Below are 12,219 nucleotides of genomic sequence, written 5' to 3' on the forward strand. Positions count from 1 at the left end.
TAGGGTGGATCCCGTACAAATCCACTGGCTGCGGATTACCAGGGACCTCTTTTGTCGGCACGGACTCAGAATCGCAAAAGGAAATGCATATGTAAGTGCTTAGGAAACTCCCAATGTCACATCGCGGGGACGCCCTTTCAAAAAGGCCAATCGCTTCGCGGGATATCAAACCAAAACTCCCACATACTCAGGAATCGCTTCGGTGGTGTCTCTCTTTGAGAGAGAAAACTTCATTCCTACCAACCCACTCTAGATACGGACGAGTGCGAGAATTAAATAAAGATTTAAAGACAAGTTTTTTTTTCGAATAAAACATTTTAACGGGACATCAACGAATAAAAAAAAATATGTAAAAAGAAGCCGGGGTCTTCGTCCCCTACTCCTTGTCCACACGGTGGGTGTAACGATATCGCCGAAAAAAGGATGCAAAAGAGACCATGAGAGGGGAAAAAAGGTAGCTGAGAGCAGTGACGGATCCAGAGTGGGGCTATAATATCCCTCTCCTGGGGTATCCAATTTATACTAAATAAAATAGAAATTTCGCTTAAATATTCAAAAAGAGCTCAAGTCTTTGGAAAAATTAGTGATGAGACGGCCTAAAAGTGTTGTGAGAACGTAGATTTCCGCGGTGTGCGTCGAAGTTTTTCATTCCTGGTTACTACCACGTCGGTTGCTTTGGCGATGAAAATAGATGATGGCGATGACTGTTATAACTGATGGCAATGGCTGTTGTCACCGCCATAAAAGCCTTTTAAAGCCCCTAGGAATATGCCCAGATTTATTTATATTTATTTATTTATTTATTTCCAACTTCCCCGTAAACAGCATTTTAAGGCCTTTACAACGGAGGATAGACAATTCACAACACAAACATCCATGCCCTGGTTAGGGACCACCAACCCAGGTGGGATTCGAACCCACGACCTACGGTTTGGCAGGCGAGGAATTCACCCTACGGCCACCGTAATCATTGTTGTCATATTTTTTTTACTAAAACAATTTCCATCTAGGTGATTGGGATACTAAATATCTAAAATTTTTCCTTATTGTTATTTTGAGCGTAGGTTTCATTCTTGTTTATGTCTGTACTATTTTGCGTTTCTCCTACAAAGTGATTACGTTTATTTTGAAAGCGGATTTTCCTTTGAGAAGTTCCTCTGCGGAAAATGTTAAAAGTTTTCATTTTGTCGTCTTTTTATTAACGTTACATTACGCTCAATTTTTACAAATACACATAAAAAATTTTGTTTTGGTGGAAATCTCCGTTCCCCCACCTAGTCCCTGGATCCGCCTGTGCCTGGGAGAGAGAGGGGGAGAGGGAGTGAGAGAGAGAGAGGGAGAGAGCATAGGACGTCTTGCAGGACTCGCTGCTACTCCTTGGAGAGCGAATCGTTAAAGAGTGTGGGCGTCTGCGGCTTCGTGGGTGGACGCATTGGGGATGAAGGGAGTGAGGGGCGGAGAATGTTGGCCCAAGGCCTACCACTCGCCGTCCAAGAGCGAACCCGGTTCCGCGCCGACAGCCTCCGAGTCCCCCCTCCCTCCCCCGCACGCGGACCATCCCGTGTGCAAGCTCACGGACAGACATTGCTCCGACTCGAATTCCGCAAACTCCGATGCATCCATGCACAAACACTCTCCGGCGGTGGCCTCTCCATCAGTCTCCAATAACCTATATGAAATTTTTCTTAAACCATGTAAACGCTTATAATATATTGGCACTTGATATGCAGTCGTAAAAATTGAGCGTATTGTAATGGGAATTAAAAAAACGATGAAATGAAAATTTGAACAGTATTTTCCGCAGATGAGCTTTTTCAAAGTAAATAAAATCCACTCTCCAAGGAAACGCGAACAGGAAATGGAAAAGATACGAAGAAAAACGAACGCCAAAAATATAAATAAGGAAAAGTTTCAGATATTGAGCATCCCAATCAACAAGATGGAAAATTTGATGTAATAAAATGACATCTATTGAAAGCTAGGCATCTTCCGTAGGGGCATTAAGAGGCTTTTTTGGTGGCAAATTACTCGCTTAAATTTTTCAGGGCATATAATTCAGAACCTGGTCAACATTTACGTTATTGTAAAATTTTACATCAATATGCTCTCAAAGGTACATGAAAGCCTAGTTGGTAGAGCAGTTGGCTGATGATTGAGGGGTCCCGGATTAATAATCCGTGTAGAGTCCTCAGAAATCCCAAAATAAAATCCTCGACGGGCGATATGCCACAGGGAAAGAAGCTGGCACCTCAATACGTGAAGGTCACGCGCCTGTACAATAGCTTGGGGTGAACTCTGCCATCACCTAGCCAAACCAACCTTCGGGTTGTATAACTGAGAGAGTGAGTGATGTTCTCAAGTGCAAGTATTCTGTACTTAAGTATAACAGCTTAACATAAAATATAGAAGGCCGATAATTTATGAAAATTTCAATAATATGGCATTAGTTTTTAAGGAGCAATGCGTCAACGAAAAAGGCGAAATACAATTGGTCAAGAGGGAGCGATGTGCCCCCAGAATACCCTTATCTCAGATCATGTACGCAAATAGACACGCCCCTCATGCTCTAAACCGTAGGGGTTTTGGACCAAAAGTGGCCACAGATCACTGGTGCCACATAGATATTATTCAAATAATAATAATAATAAGGTCTTTTAATAAAGAACTTATTAAAAGGCGTAGTATTACATAATATTCGCTGATTGGTATGCTCCATATCTGAAAAATTTCCTTGCTACTATTTTCAGCGTAATCTTTTTTATTTTACGTTCCTCCTATAAATGATCAGTTTTATTTTGAAAGGAAATTTTACTTTGAAGAGAATACTCTGCGGAGAATACTGTTAAAAAATTTCATTTCGCCTCCATTTATTTCTATTACATTGAGGTCAGTTATTGATCGTATCTGGAGTTTACCCATAATTATCATTTACATGTACAAAGAAAATTTCAAATAGGATCTTGGAGAAGAGTCAAGCATTATCAATAGGCAAGTAATATTAAGCAATGGTATGTAACAATAAGCATTGGATTTATAACGATACCATTTTAACCTCTTCATGGATACAGAAATGTGACCCGGCTGGCGCGGACTCTACTCGTATTGTTAAAATTCCTTAGGATGGGATCAATCGGACCAATATTTTGCATTAGTAGTACTTCTACTGCATACCTTTTCTGAGTCCCTCCATAAAAATATAGTCATTTAGAGGCCATTTACCACTATCAAGCTTCTATTGGTCACGTACACGCTTTAAAATGAACGAGAATAGCTGGAAAAGCATGCATTAATTTGCACTGATGCGCTGAAAACACAGAAAAAGTTTCAAAGCAAAATACCCTTGGCTGAGGAAATAGTCGGAGAAAGAGGAATTCCCCACGAAAAAGTGAGATTACAGAGGTTGCGTAGTAGAGGAAGAGATAAGAGATAAGAAAAGAAATTTAAGAAAGAACAGGGAATGTTTCAGAGGAAGAAAGAAATGAAATTAAGAATTCTCAAGATGAGTAAAAGTATCATGCGTAACTTGAACTCAATCCACTCTTATTCATTTGGAGTCAGTAATGAAAAAATGCTCAGTTAAACACCCTACCAAGAGCAAATATTTTTATAAATACATTTAAAAAAACATTAAAGCCGAAACGAGTGTCAAATAATGCTTAATAAACCTAGGTTGATGAAGATTTCGAAGCAAACTATGCTTACGTAACGAGAAATTACTGTCAATTTTAAGTCTATAGTTAAAAGTTATTACGGATTTATTTTACGATTTTTCTTTTTTTTAATAGCTAGAACAAAAAGAGATAAATTGGTATGTTACATTTCTTAGACTAATTGGGAAAACAAATTGCTAATACAGCGTAGGTGCGCTTCTCGTCCCAACATACGTTCCTCCTATAAATGACTAAAATTCATTTTGAAATCAAGTTTTATCTAAGCGTTTCATCATATAAAAAATAAACTTATCCCATTTCTAATCACAATAAACGTATCGGACGAAAATAGGGGACCTTCACACACTCAAATGCCAACTGAGTGTTAATTCGACCGTTGAAGTCTCCGGAAATTGATGGTTCTCTCGGCAAGGCTTACAAGTAATCATTCTTGATTGTAGAGTCAATTACATTAGAATTCTACGAATTTTATTATAAATGTAACCAAAAATACGTAAATATCACGAGAAAAATTACTTAACTCATAATTTCAATTGTTTACTTGAAACCAAAGCTACGTATACAGTGGTATGGATAAAAAACTCTGGAGGGCATGAAGAGATTTTAAAAATAATTTCAAAGAATTCCCCAAAATAATACATACATATTTGCAACTAATCATAGCAGAACCGAAAACGAAAAAAAAATCATCCCACCGCATTAGAATTTCCCGTGGCTATTTATTTCTAATTTTCACAACACGAAGAATTGCTAATATTGAAAAATGTAAAGAATGCTACGCCAAACGGTATAGTTATTTGTATAAATTAAAAGGCTATGCATAAATTACTCTCATTTTGATTAAAACTTTGAAATCAGTAAGAAAGTGACGTTCTACATGTTAATTTACTTAATGAGGTTACAGAATTACAAATCAAACTTTGGCACGCGTCTCATTATGAACTCTCGTAATAAATACCTCTATTTTAACATCAGCGAAGACCTGAGAGAAATCGGATTGGGAATTTCTCTCCCATCTAGAAGGTCTAAAATTATAATCTTTTTCAATACTTCTTAAAACTCTATTGATGTTAAATGAAATATGAAGAATTAAAATACAATGGTTGCTCTATAGCATTAATATTTGCCTTTGGCTCCGTTTTCTTTCTAAATTCCAAGATTGTTGTCCATATGAATTTGCATCACGACTACACGACTTTCAGATTATGTGACGTTAATTTTAATGGAAATAAGAAAAATTAGTTGTAACAATATGCGTCTTGTAATGAAAGCGGCCAGACCCGTGTAAATACTAAGGGGATAAATTTGGCAACAGCGTGTTCGAGATTCGCACCCAGTTTCCTTAAACGTCCGCGGTTGCCCACTCCAGCCAGCGGTCGTCGTCGCCGGGCAACCCTGAGAGAAGAGGCGGGGAAGGTCGGACGATGATTCCCATCTCCTTGACGTCAGGAGACGGGGTGGATATTCCTTTATATGGTCCAGATAGCGAATCCGAGAACCCTCAACTATTTACGCTTGCGGAATTCTTATCGAGTCCGCGCGGAAACAAGAGGCATTCGCTTAATCCAGGGAGCACTATGCAGAATCCTTTGAATCTCAAAAGATACCGGGGATGACGCAAGACTTTTAATCTTCTCGTATACACCGGCATGTTAGGATTTGAATTTAACATGTTAAGATTATAGTTACTACACTGGGTAAATAATATCATTTTAAGGTAAATTATTTTCCAACCAAGCAATTAACTAAAAAGGACTTCACAAAATTCTCTGAGTTAGGAAATGATTGCAAAATAGGGAAACTTGGAGCTTGATATTTGCTGTAATCTATCCATTTAATAATGACAGACAGTCCTATATTTATCGGATGGCCTCTCTAGGATGTAATATTTGTTTTGAGAATATAAAGCTGTTCACATTAAATTATACGCAAAAAATAGGCAGTAAAGTTGTCGCTCGAAATTATCAAAGCGAAGAATTAAGAAAAATTTAACAGCAATAATGGAAGTGCTCAAAGTCAACTAAAAGGAGTTAAGCATAATTGAAAAACGTTTTTATAGATATATAGATATTAGTTGGGGTAATAATCTTGACCAAAAAGAGAGATTAAACCATTATGAGCAATAGAATTTGTTCTCATTTTAAGCCATTCATATTCAAGCTATGCCAAATTTATTTATAAATATTTATATTCATCTATAAAGTATTTACCACAAAAATAACCCAAGTTTATGAAAAATATAACCCAACATCTTGTTCCTACTCTGAGGAAGGTGGTGGTGCCACCAAAAATTTAAACTCGAGCGGGTCTCATTTTTATTGTGTCATTTATACCATGTCTTACCCAGCCTGGGTTATATTTGCTTTGATATTTATGTCTTTATTATTATGTTTGGCATATCTGTGAAATTAATAATTGAAAAGTGAGCCCTAAAAGCAATAAAAAACTTTTAAAATTGAAAAAATAACTAATAAAGTAATAAAATAAGAGATAATGTGATGGACACTATGCGAGAACTTGGAACTTGAGAAAAAAACCGGTAGGTCATGGAGGTCTAACAGAGTGGAACTCTCCGACTTCCATGCATGCCAGAGCAACGCCCACGAGGTTTAAGTGGTAAAGGAAGGAAAGGGAGAAAGAGAGAGAGAGAGGATGATAATAATGAGATATCGGCGTTGTATCACTGGCCGCAGATATTTGCGGGGCATGTTTAAGGGAAGAGGTGGGCGGGGACTATGCCCACGCGAATGGACCAGAGGGGAAGGCCACTCCGTTGGTCATCTGCCGCCCTTACCCACAGCGCACGAAAAATGTGCTATATTCCCCCAACAAGTCTGAAGATTTGTAGGTATTTTAAATGCATATTATATTCTCAGAAAATATGTTAAACGACGAAATAATAGAACTGATAATAAATTGAAGGTGGAAGCGCAAAAAACACATATTAACAAAAGGTGAAGATTCTAGAAAAATGAGAAAAAAATGGTTCTTGCACTAGAGTAGAGCGTAAGTTCTTGTCAATGTCTACTGGACTTATTTGGAACTTATTGTTGAAAATAATAATGTCCGCTTGTAAAAGAGAGGAAAGGTATCATAAGTTTGTGGAAAGCTCTATATTTTGTTTTGCAAAATTGGCCACTATCTGGTTCTTACACTCAGGTATTCAGTTTTACTCAAAATATACATAACTATAATGATTCTTAGCAAGGCCTTTGGTGAAAAATATTAGCTTTGCATAGAAAAAATCATTCATAGGTATGAGAATTGGCAGGATAGCAGCGGCGATATTTACTCCTTCAATTGTCAATTTAAAATAAATCAACTATAGTAAAAGAAAAAAAAATATAATATCATGTTTAGAAACGATTGAGGCGATAAAATTAGTTTAATAGTTCGGATAACCTTAATTGGAGATGTGGTTTTTATGGAAAAAGTTTGGGTACCAAGTCTACATTTTACTACTTAATAGAAAAGCAACAGAGCTAAGAAGACTTCTGATCACAAAACCAAAATTAACAATAAAAATACCTAAATGATATCCATATATTTTCATGCAAAGGTTTTATAACGCCTTTTGATACATGGGTAACCATTACCGTATGAAATAACGAGATGACAACGGGTATTAGTAATTTAAAGTAACAAGCATGTGGGTTAAATAATAGGTATTTCTTGTAAGGGAATTACCAATTTTGCAGCGGCGTTCCGTTAATAAAATGCAAATAAAAACAATTTAAAACTGCTGCTCGCATGCAACGAACGTTTTGCTACGAATTAATGGAAATAATTCAACTGTGAAATGTGCTACAGCATTAAAATGTTAGAAAGAGCCTAGAAGGGGCAAACATTCTTGGAGCGATTACTGCTGGCTATCTTGAGAGTAAGAATTGCTGAAATTATTAATTTCAACCGCTCAAGATTTTCAGTAAAATATGTAAAAAATCTAATAGCAAATATTACTTTAAATAATAATAATTTTTATTGTTTTCATCCTCATGCTGGTAAAACCATTAATGTTAAATCTCTATTTTAAACAAGTTATTCTGACATGCTATTTTCTCAGTAAATCAAATTTTGAGTTGATTATAGTATGCAAATTAATTTATTTAATCAGAGAAAAACAGATTTCATTATGAGCTCATCATTATTAGTGATTAAATTTAAATGACTGTTTGAAAATTTATAAGATCAAATTTAAACATGATCAAATTTCATCATTAAGTAAATAATCATTAAAATCATGATAAAGTAACAAAAATAAACGCTGAAAATCAAATAAAGTAATTTTGAATTCAATCTTCAAAAATTTTAGAATCCAGCAAAGAACCAATTTTATAAGTCAAGCGTAAATAAAAAATATCATTGTTCTGGTTTTAAACAAACACAAAGTTTTCAAAAGTTCAAAATATGCATTCTGTCACCCATTATATCTGTCACAAGACAAATGCCAATTATATCTTTCTAATCGCTATTCTGCTGTCACATTGGATTAGGGTTGGTTGACAAAAAAAAACACAATTTTTCTATTTTCTGACCGATATCATATAGGAAGATAAATTTCTGAAAATGTTCAGTTAGGGAAAGAGTAAACTATCAATTATGGAGACACAAGAACAGTTTGTCATTTTCAAAGGCACGGAATCTTTATTAACTGAACTAATATACTGATATTAGAAAAGATCTGATACCTACCTAATAATTATGAATACAAAGGAAGAATAATGTTGACAGAAATGTTCAAAGAACTGGAAATCCTGCAAATATCATAGGAAAAACTGAGCAGTATTCACTGGCTTGGATACAAAACGAATAAAGCATGTCCGAATGAGGTATGATGCCCAATTTGGTTGACAAAATGCATAAAATGAAGCATTGTGTACAATTCTAGCACCTGAATCACACAATATTTTTTTCCAATTCCTTTCAATATTTAGTATCGCCTGGATGAGTATTGACAAAAAAGCACTATGAATTTACAATTTTAGATATTATTTAACAACGACCGGATGAATTCACCTTTTCAGAGATAGAGGGTCATCATATGGTTTCCCATAATCTTTCCCACTAATTGTGACTGTCCTTTATATTGTTAAATAAGACATCAAATCAATGTAACAAGGTATTAAGAAAATAAATTCTGCGAACTATACGATGAAAAACTATGGCAAAATTGAGGGTGAGGAGAATTAAAAGTAGAAGCTTTAATTTCAATACTTATTTCACTCAAAATTTTATTGTCCCAGTTGTTGATTCCTAAAGTGAAATCTCTGTAATAGCGATATATTACATGCGTATTGAAATTGGTACTCGAAGGAATTATCTTGACTCGCAAAACTGAGAGGGCACTAAAAGCAGAATGAAATTGCAAGTGTTTCTATGATAGCTTCCAATCCTAGGATATTTACCATACCAAGCTAAAAAGGGATAGTACACTAGGGATAGTACTTCGTTTGCAGAACAAATAGTCCGAATAGTCATTAAAATTGACGAGGTCAAGCTGCATGTAGGTGACTATAAAGAACGCAATACATGCGGCAGGCCTCTGCCATAAAAAAATCCGTTTCATTCCAATTAATAAAATATTTGTTCGAGGGGAATCTGTGTAATACCATACGTTTCACCCACTTTTGTAACGCATCAGAATAAGATAGTGAGACCGCTCTGCATAAATTATAAATACCAATGAAAAATATCGACTTTTAAATTCAAAATACCCAATGGCTCTTAGATTAAGATGCCCAATGCCACATGGATGTGCCACAATGGATAAGCTTGTACGGGAAGTTATGGTTTATTTAGTCTAATTAAATAAAATGACATGAATTTTGATTTAACGTTGACCTCTTGGCATTAAGTCAAACGTTCAAGAAGTTCACCATCTCAGGATCAAATCCTTTTCAAATGAAAACGTACGAAAAAATACTTGTGTGATTCAGATGTAATTAATCGAATATTCATTGGTGGGAAATTATTTTTAAAGTCTGCTATGGTAGCAGGTGTATAAATTGAAGCACTTACCATCCTCCTGAGCAGGTCCTCATCCTGGATGCTGGAGAGGTCAGCGCCCTCTGGAGGCAGGGCGATCTGCTGCTGGGCCCCAGCCGACGCCCCAACCTCCGCCGCCATTCTGTTTGCCGCCCCCGGGCCGCTTCAAGACCACTATCCCGCCCCCGCCTGCCGACAACCCAGCCACCCTCGCCGCCACGATTCACTACCACGCCTGTAACAGAAAAAAATAAATTAAGGCATTAGCCAAATCACCAGGTTCAATCCTTCATTCATCACGAACTTAAACACTTGTGAAGGGAATCAGGTTGGTTTGGTGGCTAGTGTGTTGGTTTCCCACATCATGGACTTGGGTTCAAACCCTAGCGGTGTCAGAGAACTTTCAGAGACCGCCCGATCCCTACTTGGATGCTGTGTGGAAGACTTTTCAAGCGCAAACCTCCGTCTGTCGGATGGGACGTTAAGCCGTGGTCCCCTTGGCGCCTTTCGGAGCAGGTTAATGCCGACGCCGGGTTTCTCTCCACCCTTCCTTCGATACTCTTCCCTAATGGCGCAAATGACCTCAGCTGCCCATCGCCAATTCTTTTACGCTAACAACCAATCCATTTACGAGGACGTATTCCTTCCTGTGATGGTTATCGATCTTAAGATTTTAACCAGAACATGCTACAAAGGGATGTGACGGCAAGTCTACGGTGAGTTTAAATTAAATAGACGAAATTAGGCGACTAAGTTCATGAGGTGAAGCTGTATGTAGATGATTATCATGGGCGTAATACAAGCTAGAGGCCTCAGCAACCAGAAAAATCCCTTTCAATGAAACAATTTGGCTATTTCGTATTATATTTTCGTATTGTATTTTCGTGGTTACGCATTGCTCGGTTATAACCTATGCTAACCCTCTCATTCGACAGTGACTCGGCCTAAAGATACTAATGAATAAATGAGGGCAGATTCAACCCCAGACCAAGAAATTGGTGGGCGAATTTTTATACACTGTGGGTAGCGAGATTATCCAGTTCCTTTCCCTAGGCTACCTTACACTTCGAGAATTTTTATTTTGGGGCTTCTGGAGGCTTCACCTGGGGTTCTATGCATGCTAAATACTGACTAACAACCGTTGTAGCAATCTGGAAACTCATTAGTGGACTATGTAAACTGCTTAATTTAAGATTAATATTTAAGAAGTACGGAGCAATAATTAATCTAGTAACCATGTTTTGTTAGCTTAGCTCGGGAGCAATTCCATGGTTCGAAGAACCAAATTGTGATATCGAGTCCTATTCGCTTCAAACAGGTGCGCTTTGGAAGCACAAATTGACGAATAATATAATCTTAATCCTCCCACATCTCAAAAAACGGCGATAACCTTGAAAACTAGCCACCTATAGGACCGACTTCACGGAAGGAATGATTTTTCAGGCTAGGGGTCAACTGATTGAAAAATTAAATTGGCTGGAGTATCATGCCTTATTGGGCTATATCATTTTTCAGGAGCTGCACGGGGGAAAAAAATGAAAGGTCCCATACGACGGGATAACTCGGATGACAAGGAGAGATGACCAAAAATCGAATCAATAACATCATTACAACGTGTTTATATGGAATTCCTTATTGATTTAGAATAAGCGATTGGCTGTCAAAGGAATCAAGCGATGAAAGGACGGGAAATTAGGTGCACACCACTCGAATACGTAAATGGAAGAGTTTGATTGGATGGGGTGCTGTGATAAACGAATGCCGAGGGAGACGAAGTTTCAACTTCATTATCATTCTATTCACGACCGACTCCCAAGTCATAACCGAGTCAATCTCACGTGCGCCTGAAATAGCTTAAGGACGTTCACCAAATCCTGATGAAATAATAGACGTGCAAATCTAAGCGACCCCTAACAAATGTCAATTCCAATATGGTTAGATGAGATCACTGCGCTGCCATAAAAAGGATATCGATCGTCATAGTCAAGGTATCTTCCATCAATCACCATTCCACATCCGCAACCATCGCATCGGTATAGGTAGGAGGTAGCAATATTGATTTGAGAAGGCCCTTTTACAAAATCGAACGCCAACCTATACGGTGATTTGTAGAATAAAAAGGAAGATGACAGAAGGGTTTATCTTTAGGTGATTCCAGATCTCTTACAATCAGAATAGAAGATGGCTCGGAGGATGTTATCGAAAATACAAAAATATACATTCGTATGTAGCTTAAATCGCAAATAATAAATCGTTAAGACCTCCAAAATACTAATTACAGAAAAATATCTATAAATACTTCTACGTTTCCTATGATGCAAGCTATAATGAACGCAGTGATGCGATTTTCACCAGTACTCTCACACAGGGATGAGATCTTGCCCATGTTTCAACGAAAGAGGAAGTAATCACTTAAGTTCTGGGAGCCTTAGGGATATGGAAAACCCATTGACTGAACAATAGTCATGGAAATGCCGTAGAACATCGGAAGTAATTAAACTCAGGCGCAAGACGAGTGTTACTTCAAATTGATGGCATAGAAACGTACGTGTGTGTTTAGTAG

General features: G+C 37.3%; 1 protein-coding gene across 8 annotated transcripts in view; it reads right to left on the reverse strand.

Annotated features, from left to right (window-relative positions):
- The window catches only part of LOC124159450 (mucin-12-like), a 271,706-nt gene extending 261,815 nt beyond the window's left edge, over positions 1 to 9,891 (reverse strand). For all 8 annotated transcript variants that reach the window (XR_006864964.1, XM_046535262.1, XM_046535263.1 and 5 more), the window contains exon 1: positions 9,690 to 9,891. Coding sequence is in view for 7 of the 8 variants with exons in the window: in XM_046535262.1 (XP_046391218.1) it covers positions 9,690 to 9,797 (108 nt within the window). In the remaining variant the exon portion in view is untranslated. The remainder of the gene's footprint in view (positions 1 to 9,689) is intronic.
- Between the last annotated feature and the right edge of the window lie 2,328 nt (positions 9,892 to 12,219).

The sequence above is a fragment of the Ischnura elegans genome, chromosome 5 (genome assembly GCF_921293095.1).
Source record: "Ischnura elegans chromosome 5, ioIscEleg1.1, whole genome shotgun sequence".
Lineage (NCBI taxonomy): Eukaryota > Metazoa > Arthropoda > Insecta > Odonata > Coenagrionidae > Ischnura > Ischnura elegans.